Source organism: Capsella rubella, unplaced genomic scaffold, assembly GCF_000375325.1.
Source record: "Capsella rubella cultivar Monte Gargano unplaced genomic scaffold, Caprub1_0 scaffold_8, whole genome shotgun sequence".
NCBI classification, from domain to species: Eukaryota; Viridiplantae; Streptophyta; class Magnoliopsida; order Brassicales; family Brassicaceae; genus Capsella; species Capsella rubella.
The window spans coordinates 2,912,167-2,926,815 of record NW_006238916.1 but is presented as its reverse complement, the minus strand read 5'-3'; the positions used below and the strand labels follow the sequence as shown (position 1 = coordinate 2,926,815).

Genomic DNA, 14,649 nt, shown 5'->3' with positions numbered 1-14,649 from the left:
ATTGGCACATGCCTTTTGCCAAACCACTCTTTACTTTTTTTTTCTCAAGATGTCAATAACACTTGCAAAATTATTTTGGTTAAAGTGCTCTTTGATATAGCCACATAGGGTAGTGTAAACTCAGTGAAATGTATATAGTTTATTTTTTGGTTGAATGAATCTATCAAAATATGTTTATTTGGTATTATCATGAATGATATATCAAATGAACTCAAAGAAAATATATCACATGCTTGTATGAGGGAAATAAAAGTCTTTTGGATAAATTAAATGTCTCACTTAAATAAATACCGGTGTTTGGAGAAAAATCAAGCACATGGAATAATTGACAAAGATTAAATCATTCAAAAAAATTTCTCAATTATTTAAAAATCAACATGAAAAATACTAAAATTTCATTTCCTAAAAATTAATTGAGAAGTAAACTCGTCGAAAATGCTATTACTAGTTTCTTAGATTCATATAAAAGGAATGCAAATTTTAGGTATTCTAAAACTTTAATCCCAAAAATTCAAGAGTGATTTTTTTTTTTTTTTTTTTTAGCTTTTGAAATTCATTTACAAGACAAGAAATGTTGTTTGAAACAATATATATGTCAAAACTTATGCTTGTTCACAAAAGAATCGAACGTGATTCGACGAATTGTTTGTCAAAGGACCAAAGTATATACACATGTGTAGGTTTGGTTATCTTAATGATGACCCAACCCATCCCCCACCCATGAACGTTTCGGGTGTGTGGTCTCCCCTCAGTACTCTATTCCACTATCAAATATCTTTTAACAAAAGTATGAAATATATAAGACATATTGGTTTGTTTAAAGATATATCTAATAGCATATATGGTCATATCCATATGTATCATTCGTTACCATCGTTTTCATTAGCTTGACCTGCATGTGTAGCCCCTCTCCTTTGCTAAGTTATTGTACTCTTTTTGTTAAAAGTCATAACACTCTTTTCATTGAATGTATATCATTATCTTTATCTTGAGAGTGATTTTTGCAAACAACATGTATAATGGGGGTTTGAATCTGGATAGTTCCCCCCCCCCCCAAACTATCATATTGTATCAGAACTAAACAGAACTTTGACCTTATCTTCAAACTACCCGAATCGATAGTTTTATTCCTATTACAACTTGAAGATGATATCAAAGTTCTGTGTAGTTCTGATACGATGTGATAGTTCTTGGGAGAGGGGGGGGGGAATAGGTCGTTGATCCGCATACCATTAATGCATAAAACTTGTTCATTAAAATAATATTCAATACATTCCCATATTGGTATGTTTTTGTTTGTAACAATGCATGATACTACACTTATGTTACTGAATCATTAACTAAAAAAATTACAACAAAAATATTTTCAAACAAGACATACATATTCGTCCCCATTCTTAACCCGTCGTCCCAACCAAAAGAGAGGAAAAAAAACTAGTTTTTCAACGTAGGACATGTCAAATATATAGGGCCAAAATCTAGTTCGACCCGACCATAGAAAAATCAAGACTGAAACCTAAATATACAAGCCTGATCCAAAAGAATAAGGTTTTTCGAACTAGTATGTACTTTTAGGACTTAAGGGCGACCAATCTCAAAGCAACCAGAAAAGCTTTGAACATATGTATTACTGATTATTCATTTTTGCATTCTAATTATTTTGGATTTGTAAAAAGAGTAGCTTTAATACCATGTTCGGACCAAAGTTTAATATGCTAGATGATATATGTAGCCATGTAGGGTTTGTGGATTTTGTCGGTCTAGGTCGAGCTATCCTGATTGACATTTTTATGTTTCTTCATGTATTTCTCTCTGAATTTATAATTTTTCAATTTTAATAAAATATATATATTTATTAGCTAAATTTAGTTACAATGAAAACCAAATTCTCAAAGTAGTTTCTAAAAAGAGAAAGATGTGTTTGTAAATATGTATATGGATGTAAAACCTAAAACGCCAAAACTGATGCTTAAAACATTCGAAACTAAATGGTAACGTGTGGCTTGGCAATACATGATTGTCTATTCATAAACCAGAAAAAGAAACAATGTGGAATAGTGGTTTTCTCCTTTTTTATCTTCACACATGTCTCCAAAAACCAATTTGGTTTCTCTTTTTTTTTTTCTTTTCCAAGATTCCCAAATCAAATGACAAACCATCTTCCTAACTTAGTACTAGACCCCCCCCCCCCTCCCCATTATATATCTTTATATATGTGGTGTCTCTTCATATGCCAAATCTTATATTCATCCACAAACACACACAATAAGAAGAACAAGAAGAAGTTAGCTATGCCGATCCGATCTAGCCCCTTCTTCAATATGGATAGCTCGGCTGTGCTCTCGCTCTTGCGGCACACGGGAAATTCCGTGGACTCTAAACATTCGAAGAAATCTTCCGGAAGCATTGGTGGAGGGGTTCTCAAAATGTTCAAGCTCATACCAATGCTATCATCTGGTTGCAAGATGGTTAACTTGTTAAGCCGAGGGCATCGAAGACCTTTACTTAAAGACTACGCAACAACGGGAACAATATTCGGTTTTCGCAAAGGGAGAGTCTTTCTTGCAATTCAAGAAGACCCTCATTGCCTACCAATGTTCATCATCGAGCTCCCGATGCTAACTTCGGCGCTACAAAAGGAAATGGCCTCGGAGACAGTGAGGATTGCTTTAGAAAGCGAGACAAAGACATCTAGGAAGAAGGTGTTGGAAGAGTACGTATGGGGGATTTATTGTAACGGCCGAAAAATCGGGTATTCGATAAGGAGAAAGAACATGAGTGAGGAGGAGATGTATGTGATTGATGCACTAAGAGGTGTTTCAATGGGTGCTGGAGTGTTACCTTGTAAGAACCAATATGATCAAGAGACAGAAGGAGAAATGACTTACATGAGAGCTCGATTCGATAGAGTGATTGGTTCTAAAGACTCTGAAGCATTGTATATGATCAACCCTGAAGGTAGTGGTCAGGGCACAGAGCTTAGTATTTACTTTCTCAGGTCTCATTAACTGTTTGTTACACTTTTCTATTTTTGACGTCCTTTGTTACTATGTTAAATGGTGATAAAATATTTTCTTTAGAAACTTAATATTTTTTTCTGAAAGTTTAGTTGATGATTATTCTAAAAGGTGAACTTTTAAATTGAGCATTATTAATGGAGGGAAAAGAATAGTTGATGAGATGTTCCTTATGGGACATATAAGGCAATGGCTTATGTCTTCTTCATCTTTTCCGTAGGTACCACTCTTGTGAAAAGGCAAAAAGTAAAAACACTTATCTAGATTTTGAAATGATGATTATATAGAAAAAAATAAATGAACGTGAATGTTTAGATAGGGTTCTTACGGATTTTGCTATTTTCTAGGGCAAATTTTACGAATGTGCTATTTTTGCTAAAATCTTATAGATTTGCCATTTTTGAACTTTTAAAAGTGTTCATTTTTTGATTTTTTTTGTTGCTAAAAGACATACTTTATAGTAAATACTAAACCCTAAATAAAATTAGAACCGACTAAAACCAAACATAACGAGTAAAACGCGTGTTTAATCACATTTTTCTAACCTGAAAAATGAAAAATCCATATATTTTACCAACAATGGCAAAATTAAAAACTTGGTCCAAAAAATGGCAAATTCATAATTGATTCGTTTAGAGATGACTTGTAGTCTAGGGTCTTAAATTAAAATTAAATTAAAATATCCCAAATAATTCCAATGTTTTAATTTTTTTAATTAAAATAGTAAAGCATGAAACAAGAAAATGGATTTTCAAAAGAAATTAAAAGAAAAATGTTGAATAAGAACACATAACACAAAAAAAAAATCAATTACCATTTAAATTAAATAAAAAAAACCAAATATTAAGCTAAGAATGAGCTAAGATCCTATTGATAATGTTGGTCTTATAATAACATCTACGCTGTTTAAATCTGTATATTGCATGTTATTTCTGATAACTTAATATACGGGGTTTCGACGATGAAAAGAAAAGAAAAGTGAATGTTCAATTGTATCGTCGACTAAGAGTCTTAATCACATATTAATGAAAATATTGGTAAAATTGAACATTTTAATCTACTGGAACCTATGTTCATTACTTATGTACATTTTATCATCATCAAATATAAGAAAAAAAAACTCTACGATGAACTAGAGAAAATTTAGCTCATGCCTTTAGAAAACAGAACGGCCATATGATTTTGCTTTACAAGCACTGAGCCGATATGAGACCCAAATGATAATTGAAGCCCAACATTTTTCTATCACTTCAAGAAAGAGACACAAGAAGAATTTCTTAAAAATATACATTTTCATGAAATTTATATTTCTTACTTTTCTTTGTAGACATCTAATGAAATAGATTATATTATCTATTCTCTTGAAATTTTGATATAATTATGTATAGTCTTATATTATTGATTTATCAATGTATGTAACTGTCAAATGAATATACTTTTACAGGTTCTTAACAATATAAAATGTCACATTTTCAGTCATATTTTTGTTAGTGCATTTTCTCTTTTTTCCTAATAACAAATCTAGACATTATAATTTATCTAAATATTAGTAGATAATCCGTGATGTACCGCGAGACAAATAGCATTTATATGTAATTTCTTACAAAAAGTGTAAAGTTCAGTTAGTACTAGTATAGATTATTTCATATCTCATTATTTGATAATCTCGGTTTCTCCTTGTTTATGTACTTTTTATGTTGGTGTATACAAATACTATCGAAACCAAAAGACTAAAGAGAGAAAACAAACCTCTCCTACAATTTTCAGATAGAAAAAATGTATCTAAAAGTGAAGTCATAAGGGATAACATGGACAAGAGAAGTAGAAGAGGAAGGGGCCTTAGACATCTCTTGTTGAAGACAGTTGAGAGCATCTTTTCTCAACTCAGTAGGCAACTGAAGGCTAATCCAATCAAGCAATGATTCAATGTCTTTTGCAAAGTCATGGCTATACCAATCCATTAGTTTCGGTATCCCCATTTTCGCCACGGATATCCCCACCGATGCTTCCAAATACTCTCTTTTCGCCACCTCTAGTTCGTCCTCTACTTTACCCGCGGTGTACACCCGTACCTTCATAATGTTTCAACCCATTCATTTAGTTTTCGAACCACGAGTAAGTGTAGTAATCTTTATATAAACATCTACTTACCGCGGGTGATGACCAACTACCACATGAGAGAGCAAATGTTACTAGTGGCTCTGACAATTCCAACCCAAATTTACTTCTTGCTGCCACTTCATTTTTCTTTGAACTCTTAGGTGAAATCTGATATAGGTCAAGCAAAAAGAACATTAATAGATCATAATGAGAACTCTAGCAAAAGGAAATGGACCAGCGAACGAAGAGTATACATATTTTGAGTTATGCGGTAAGCGGAGGATGAAGTGTTCGATCGTCATTGCATTTAGAGAGTGGCCTCCCACATTTATAGTCGCCTGCAAGCACAAGGGACCATCTTAATTAGAAACACTAATCCCTTTACAAATGATTTTTGTTTTGTTATCTTTTCATTTTTCATGTAGAACATTATAATCTTGGACTTACCTTTTGCATTAGTGTCACCATATCATGGCTCTTTGGTATTCCATGTTCAAGGAAACCCTATAATGTTTAAATGTAATACTAGTTAATAACCTCAAGATAGGAACATATTGATATAGATATTGATTAGTTCTTACATTCATCATGCAGCTGTTATAAATGTTAATCCAGAAAGCTAACTTCTCCTGCTGATTAAGTTTCTGCAAGTTGACTGAAGAAAGTTTTCCAAGCAGACTTCTGAAAATTTGGAGAAATAGAATTTTAATGAATCTTGAATACACAAATCAACTAAAGAAACTTTCATTTTTGAAGTAGGATTTTTTAAACCGCGCGCTTACTTCAGTTGGCGGTAGAGAAACAATGAGGAGCTTGACGACATTCTATTTCGGTTTACTGAAGTTGCTTCAACATCTTTAAAATTCTTATATGGACCAATATCCCTTCTTGTAAAGCTCGTGCAAATTCCATAAGGATCTTTGATGAATGCGTTTTCTTGAGATTTTGTAACCGCGGCTTTCTTTACTAAACTCATTCTCATGAAAATGTTAGAGAGACATTTAACTAAATCCTCGGAGATTTTATTCGGGTCGCAGCCCTTAGCGCCATCATAAGACCTCCGCTCTGCATTTGATTTGCGGGGAGTATGACATTCCTGCCGTTTTAATGAAAAGTAAAATCTAAAGTAAACCTATGCAACAAAAACATATTAAAAGATGGAATTATTGTCTATTTACCTGAAGTTTCTGAGCATCTAAACTCTTATTCAGCTGTGTATGAATAATATGCATTTTCTTCACCGGTGTTCTGATCGTTGGATTAGCACTCAACTTGTTCTCTTTACCCCTCAGACTATCTAGAAACAGAACATTAGCATCATATTTCAGTCTAAATCACATCAGGAAACCTGAGATAGAATCCTATAACCTCACCTGAAACATTACTAAAAGCTGACTTTGATTCAGATTCAGATTCTCTAGCATTACTAGAAGCTGACTTTGATTTTCTCTCCCAATGCATAGGCAAATCAGCTGAGCATTTCAACTTCGCTATCGATGAAGATGTAGAAGCTGCTTCTTGATACAATTCTTGTCTACAATGCACAATATGTTCTTCTAACCGAACCATTTCCTCTTCGAGAACAGCCACTTCTGCAAGTAACTCCAAAATCTACAACAAGAAGAACCAAAAACTCAAATCCCAATTTTAAACAAGATTTTGCGCGAAAAGTAATTAAACTAAGCTATCTTTTCCAAGTTACTAACCGGTGGAGGTAAAAATGGAGGAAGACGGGGAAGTGCACCAAGAGGTCTATTAAAAGCTCTTTCCATTGCTCGGTGAATGTTCTCTTCAAGCCTCAGCTTCTTCCTCAGCTTTTCAACCTTTCAAGAAACAAAACAACAATCTATAAAACTGTGTATTGATCATAACTAAAGAAACACAAAACTCGAAAAAACCGGTTACATCTTGTTGCAGAGATATTATCTTCTCTCGATTTACCGCCTTTCGGTTCTTCCCCTGCATCAATCAGAGAAAATTATACATATCCAATCATCTCAAAACCAAACAAGACCAAAAAAAAAAAAAACTTTTACAACAAGAATATAGAAAAGTCTTTGATATAAAACCCAAAAGTTCAAGGAGATTGCATGAAGTTCAATTAAAGAACTTCAAGAACTTCAATTTTCGAAGATTTGCATTCAAGATCATAACAAAAACACACACAAAATCACAATTTTGTCTGAATCTAACAATTGAACAACACCAAGAAGACAAAAGATCATCAACACACAAAATGGATCAAAACGATTGAGATTGTTCTGTTCACTCACAATTGTACTACTACTACTACTGCTGCTGCTGCTGCTACTGTTGGTGGTGTTGCTACTGCTACTACTCATCATCATATTCGTCACCGAGTAAAGAATCTGTAAGAATCCAAAATTTCAAACAATTTAATCACAGAACATTAAAGAACCAAACCACAATTCAAAATTACCTTATGAAGAAGTTGTAAAGTAGTATAACAATTCGGATCAGAGAGCAAGTGTGGTGATCATTCTGAAGTTTTGAAAGAACAGAGAAGGTACAGCTGGAACGTTGAATGACTTTGGTAATAATAATAATATGTTTATGTTACAGAGAAGAGAAGTGGAGACAAGAGTAGAAGATGAAAGATTTGGTGATGTTTCGTCTTCAGCTTCTTTCTTGATTTGTTTATTTTTTCATGGAAAGCCAAAAACTAATAATAAGTGTGAGGGGTAATCGAAAGAAGCGGTGAAACGGTCGGTCATCTTCTTTTATTTTATTTTTATATTGTGTTTTTTTTTTTTTTGTCTGTATCTTTAAAATATTCAATATATATTTTCTTCTGTCTCAAAAAAAAAAAATATAATGTTTTAGCTTTTGCCAAAAATTAAAAAGGAAAAAAGATTGCTACAAATTAAAAGCCAGAATATATAAATAAAATTTTAGTAGGTTTTTAATGAGTACACTAAAACATAATTATTTTTTCTTCAACTAAGATTAACATTGAGATTAGAATGAACTGATATTTATAAAGTTGCAATAATTTTTTTTTTGGGAAAAGAACAAGAAAGTTGTGAATAAATTACTTTCCTGATACTAAAGTACAAAATTTGGGAACAACATTTTAAATCGTCATTTTTTAAATAATTTTACCATATACTTATTAAAAAGGTAAATAAATCTTATGAAAAATATAAAAAATATAAAAAATTTATGTGTATTTTCTAAATGTTTCTACACTCACAATAACTTTTTTTTTTATTTTCTAAAAGTGGATTTGAATTTTCTAACAACGGGATTAGATTTAATATTATATTTAACAATAATTTACAAATTTAACAATAATGTTGACGGATTATATTTTATATTTTATAGAATTAACCTGTATTTTAATAATTTAGAATATTAACTTGCATAAAATGGCAATTTGGAGGAGGTTATTTTTTTGGGTCCAAAACCCATAAAATAAGCATGATTTGATTGGTAGGTAATCACGGTTTTGTTAACGAGATTAGGAGACTTTTGGCTGTTAAACAACAGACGTTACAATTGCTTTTATTAAAGTGGTTTAAGTTGTTAACTACATTTGTCAATTGATAATCACGGTTCGATTTTATGAGATTTTTGGCCGTTACACCAAATTAGATAATGACTAAAAAGAAGAGATGGTGTGGACTAATAGTGGATTCGAATCTGATTTAGGATGAAACTGGTTACTTTACTTCACTTGAGGTGTTATGTGTTAAGATGAAGCATCAATTGAAGCTAAACCGTCGCTAGAAGATACTCTATCTGTTTCATTATAAGTGATGTTTTAGCCAATTTTTTTTATTTCGGTATAAGTGATGTTTTCAATTTCCTATGCAAAAATTTAATATATTTAATATTTTTTGACCAATTATATTTTACATCATACTTTCTTATTGGTTGAATTTATATTAGTTAATGATGTTTTTATGGAAAATAAGTAAGTTATATGTTTTATTATTTAGTGTGCCAAAACCTTAAACATCACTTATAATGAAACAGAGGGAGTATATAGTAGTAGTTGCTATGAGAACATTAAATTGAACATAAATGGAGTAGTAGTATTTTGATGATATTATAGGATTTTCTTTAGGGATTTATTTTTGTATGCAAAATAACTCTTTAAATGGATAATGCGATTTATTAATTTGCAGATTAAGGAAACAAACTTACATGGGATCTACAATAATGCACGACTAGAGCTGTTCGCCGTGATTCTATGCATAGAAAAGGAGGTTTCGTCAGAAAAATGTGTAATCTATAGTGAATTTAATAGGGTCGGAGGAGACATGTCCGTAGTAGAATCGTCATTGTAATAATTCTCATAATTTACAATAAATAATATATCAAGAGTTAAGAAAAAAAAACTCTTCAAATGACTAGCTTTTACAAATTCTTTAGAAGTGTTTAAAAAGTGGTCTTAAGGGTTGTCTAGGTTTTGTATAGACGCTAGGTATTCAGTAACGCCTAGACAATCATTTTGACTGCCTAAAATTATAGAAGTTTTTTAGTATATTTTTCCGTTTTAACTAAGTTTTATCTTCATATACATAGTTATAAACTTCTGTATATAGTTTGATGTAAATTAAATATATATTTTTGTCTAATTTTAGTTTTAAAACTTAAAATATTTATCTTTAATAGTTATTATTATATAATTTTTATGTATATATTATAGGTTATAATTTACCTAAATCGCTTAAAATGGTTGAGGTTCTGATTAAGCAAAGATCCGCTATACTTTTTCAAATGAGTTGTGCCCACCTCAGTTAGTTCATTTCAAGCGCTAGGCACTAAATCACTTACACATAGCATCTAATGCTTTCTTGCTTTATTGAATACTAGAAACTACTAGTCAATTTCACAAGAAAAAAAACTCAAATTGTAAAGTTTAGATAAATAGTATATCAAATCAAAACTCTTGCTTTCTTGAATACTAGAAAATACTTGTCAATTTCACAAGAAAAAAAAAAACTCAAATTGTAAAGTTTAGATAAATAGTATATCAAATCAAAACTCTTGCGAGATTAATGAATCTAAATCGACTTTTATGATTTTGAAAATCTTATGTATTTGAATCTTATATATTATTGGAAATACATATCTTATATTGTATTACTTTCTATTTCGTATGATTGATCTATATATTAATTTAGAGAAGTATGACAACATTTGTACAAAAAATGATAAGTTATTGGAAACAATAAATCTATATTCCATATGTATTTTTTTTGTACTCGCTTAAATATATTTCTCATCTAAAACGGAAACTAGTCCACAAACTCTTGTTTACACACTTATCTTTAGGTTGTTCGCAATCATGGATGGCAAAATCATATTATTACATAACTTATGTTGTTGTTGACTCGTCTCTTTTCAACTTTATGTTCATACCATAACAAGTATAAACACTCAAATATGATATTTTGTGTTAGCTAATGAATGATTTGATACCACAACTACCTAATCGGGTCGTTTCCTTTTGGCCTAAAGAAACTTAAAAGCATCTTCCACTAATTGTTATCTTTCTTTTTGAATATATAATTATGAACTGAGATGTTGGTAATCTAACTACTACTACATACATCACATTATCACATGCAATACAAAATTAAAAATACTATACTATATGTTTTAAAAATACAAAAAATGAAGTATTATGGGAAAGAGATAGATAGATCCGTACAGAAAAAATAATGAGGATGGTGGTGTGGGCATGTGTTTTGAAACCATGATGAGTGAACGTGTTGCGGTGGATTCAAACCTTTGTGTCGTTTAAAACAAATTTTATGTATATTTTTTGTTAGTATATGTCACACAAGATAAGATCTTGACCAAGCACTGATAACAACGATCAATATTGTTTATGCTAAAGTTGAGTTAATGTCCATGAGCCAATTCTTTAAGTTTAATGTTTTTAGCTAAGTTCAAAGAACATTCTATAAGTGATGTTTTTACAAAATCTGTATTAGTCAGAATTGGATCATTCTTGTACAAAAAATTATGTACTGGTCAAAACACTAGGCACATTCTCAAAGAATTCTCCCTTCTTTGAGTTCTTTCTAACAATTCCCTTACTGAGATTTCAATGCGATTTTTACCCGACCCAAAATCGGACCTGACCTGATTTTTTCAGGTTTTGGTTTAAACCGATTCGAAATTCGATTTAATTTGGAGAGATTGGGATTTGTGTTTGGTACCCAACCCGACCCGATATCCAGAATTTTTTTTATACTAAAATATATATCGAAATTTAAACCGTATTTTTACTGATTTAACTATTTCTTGAAGTTTAACCGTTTTAACAATAGAAACCCAAAACTAAACCTGACCCGAAACCCAACTCAAACTGATTTTTTGTTTGGTTAAATTCGGTATAGTTTTTGAGAACCTGAATAATCCGGTCCGACCCAAAAACCCAAACTCGGAGGCCCAATAGTAGTATTGTTCTACCCTTGAGCAACACAAGTTTTTTCAGGATGTGTCTTGCTCTTATGTATTTTTCAGATATATGCATAGTTGTAATGGAAATATAAGATCATGGACGTATGGGTGTTGGTTCATGTTTGTTCTAAATCCCTCCATGTATGCACTCACCTTGTAGTGTTTTTGTGTTATGTTAGGCTTATATGGTTATCACTTAGTGCCTAAAGATAAAGTAATTGTGTTCGAGACTAATCTAACTCACACTAGTATGAGATACCAAAAGCAGACATCAAAATGCACAAACCACAACTCAATCCTAGATCAAATAAAGTACCATAATATAAGCATCTGAGAATCAAATAAAATAAATCAATCCAATCAAAATCCCTACATAAATTAAGTAGCACTATGGTTTTATCAAAATTCGTTGCCAAGGAGCTAACCAAGGAGAGGATAGAGAGAGGAGAAGAAGAAGACAGTTTTGTCTCATACCTACTAACTTCTTTTATTGTTCTTCTCAGCTTACTTGTTGTTGCTGATGACCACCGTAAAACGGATAAGCTCCATAAGGTGCCACAGGGTACATTCTCTGGTCAACAGGTGGTGGTACCATGTATCCATAACCGTTGTAATATTGTCCTCCATAGTATGGATCAACCCAAGGGTCAGTATACTCACCTCTAGGCTGCAAAGAAGAAGCATACATCTTTGGTCAGAGATGAGAAACTACGTTGTTGCACATATAAACCAAACCAAACCGAAATGCTTATTCTAGAACTCAGAATAAATAAGGTTACAATTAATCTATGTTTATGTTATCTACAAATAGTTGTTCTTGGTGTTAAACAGAATCCATGGCAGTAATGAAAAACTCAGTCTAGAAAAAAAGTTTGAAACTTTCGAAAACGCAGCAAACCATAAATAAAGAAACCAAAGCAAGGCCAAATCATATATTAGATCACCCACCCCTTCGAGAAATCATTCAGTAAAAGAAAACTCAGCCTAGGAAAGATTTGGAAGTCTTATTAACCAAAAGATCGGTGAGAATTTGTAACAGAAAGTACTTTAGAAGACACCAAATGGACTGGAATGTCGAAAATGTAATCCTACGAAAGATATAACAAAGTTACCTGTTTATTGCCAGGATTGCGACCCCAAGAAAGGCGAACAGTTTGTTTACCAATCATAGACCCATTTAATTTCTCTAGAGCCTCCTCTGCATTTTCTCTGCAACAAACATCAAGTACCATATCAAATTGGGTGAGATGTCAAGAATCAAATACTAGAGTCAACATCCACAATTCACAGCTTCACTACTGCATAAATGTTACCTGTTCACAAACTGAATAAATCCACATCCTCTTCCAATAGGTATCTTGACAGAGACTATTTCACCAAAACCGGCAAAAGGTTGTCTAAGATCTTCGTCTGTGACACTAGAATCAAGTCCTCCAACAAATATCTGCAATATAAACATGGAGGAATAATGATCATACCCATCTTTCACACAGCCACAATCATGGAAAAACAACTACTGTTGTGTTCAATGAGTCCCCATCATCTTAAATTCAAGGAGATGGACAAGGAATTTTTTTTACTGTTGTGTTCAATGAGTCCCCATCATGTCGAGGAAAGCCACCATTTGACATATACCCACCTACAAAGTCCAACAAATATTACGAGACTGGAAAGGTACTGTACATAACAAAAACATGTTCTTCAGAAGCAATTGTTGATTCAAGATGAAATACAAGTAACCAGGACGCAACCAATAGATACAAAGCACATGGTTTGGTAAGGAAAGATAAAAGATTATACAATATACCTTGTTGGTGATAACCACTTGGCTTCCTAGGGGTTGCAGGACCAATTCGCATAGCGCGGCTAATACATTTCACACCATTCATCTCCAACATAGCTTTGCTCCTCTCACTATCATCTCCAAATCTCACAAAGCCATATCCCTTTGATCGACCAGTATTGCCATCTATTACAACTTTTGCATTCTTGACAGATGGATATTTCTCAGAAAATAGTTTTTCCAACAAAGTATCTGTGACTTCTGGCGCTAAATCCCCCACGAAAATCGAGAGATCAGGACCACTCTCTAAGCGCTTTTCACCAGTGCTAAAACTAGCCCAGTTTAAACGGAAAGGTTGCTCGGCATCTATCATAGTTTCACCATTGAATTCTTGCAACACCTTTTCCGCAACATCGTGGGAAACAAATTCAACAAATCCATACCCTTCAGACAAACCAGTGTGCTTATTGCGGATAACCTTAACCGACGAAATCTGCATCATAACAGATAAGCACGATATAAAACAAGATCCAGAACAAATAGAGCCAATGTAAAACAAACATAAAACATGCTTCAAACAACAACATTACAGATTCAAAAATGAAAATGAAATCTAATTCTGTGACACCATAAACCATTCACTGGAAAGTTTCAGTATTGATTATACTTGACAGCAGCAAAACCCTACAAAGAGCAAGATTATGCTGAAAAAGATACACAGGACAACAGGTGGAAGCAACCAAGCTTTAAAAGCATTGTATCGTAACAAAAGCTACCAAAACATCAAACTTGCAAAAGGCAACACATCAAAAAGAAGATTTGATTAACATTTCACACTCAGGCCAATTCAGAACTCGAGTACTGTGACAGCATTATGCTGAAAAATAGGTCGTTCACTGAATATTTTCACAATTATTTATTATACATTACAGTAGATTAACCCACCAAAAATTCCAATTTCATGCTGAAAAAGATACACAAGACAACAGGTGATTGTATGTTAATCAAAAGCTACCAAAACATCAACATTGCAAACGTCAACACATCAAAACAAAGACTTGGATAAAGTATCAGACTCGGACAAATTCAGTGAACAAAACAAACAGACTCCATTAAACCATTCAATAGATACTTTCATGAAAACAAAAACCTTAAGGAATCATACTTTATCCTCAGAAATTAGATAACTAAGATACACCAAACAACCAGTGGAAGCAAACAAGCAAAACTAGCATCAATATTGCAAAAGTCAAAACACATAAAAATCAAAACTTTAGATAGCTTTCGTAACAGAGGCTTTGGGAACAC

General features: G+C 32.5%; 3 protein-coding genes across 3 annotated transcripts in view; 1 reads left to right on the top strand and 2 right to left on the bottom strand.

Annotated features, from left to right (window-relative positions):
• The first annotated feature begins 2,261 nt into the window (after window positions 1-2,261).
• LOC17876416 (protein MIZU-KUSSEI 1) lies at window positions 2,262-3,094 on the top strand. Its single transcript, XM_006281750.2, has one exon. The coding sequence runs from the start codon at window positions 2,292-2,294 to the stop codon at window positions 3,006-3,008; it is 717 nt and encodes a 238-aa protein (XP_006281812.1). The 5' UTR covers window positions 2,262-2,291; the 3' UTR covers window positions 3,009-3,094.
• A 1,549-nt stretch (window positions 3,095-4,643) lies between these two features.
• On the bottom strand, window positions 4,644-7,758 carry LOC17876324. The gene is made up of 12 exons (XM_006280239.2): window positions 7,558-7,758; window positions 7,391-7,486; window positions 7,023-7,076; window positions 6,824-6,940; window positions 6,491-6,728; window positions 6,296-6,414; window positions 5,900-6,213; window positions 5,699-5,798; window positions 5,565-5,621; window positions 5,372-5,455; window positions 5,169-5,285; window positions 4,644-5,089 (listed from the first exon to the last, which is right to left on the bottom strand). The coding sequence occupies exons 2-12, from the start codon at window positions 7,463-7,465 to the stop codon at window positions 4,781-4,783; spliced, it is 1,584 nt and encodes a 527-aa protein (XP_006280301.1). The 5' UTR covers window positions 7,466-7,486; window positions 7,558-7,758; the 3' UTR covers window positions 4,644-4,780.
• Window positions 7,759-11,835: 4,077 nt separating this feature from the next.
• The window catches only part of LOC17874610 (polyadenylate-binding protein RBP47C), a 3,649-nt gene continuing 835 nt past the window's right edge, over window positions 11,836-14,649 (bottom strand). Inside the window, exons 2-6 of the mRNA XM_006279823.2 lie at window positions 13,366-13,834; window positions 13,139-13,197; window positions 12,872-13,002; window positions 12,671-12,767; window positions 11,836-12,225 (exon numbers count right to left, since the gene is read on the bottom strand). Coding sequence (XP_006279885.2) covers window positions 12,058-12,225; window positions 12,671-12,767; window positions 12,872-13,002; window positions 13,139-13,197; window positions 13,366-13,834 — 924 coding nt within the window. The 3' untranslated portion in view covers window positions 11,836-12,057. The remainder of the gene's footprint in view (window positions 12,226-12,670; window positions 12,768-12,871; window positions 13,003-13,138; window positions 13,198-13,365; window positions 13,835-14,649) is intronic.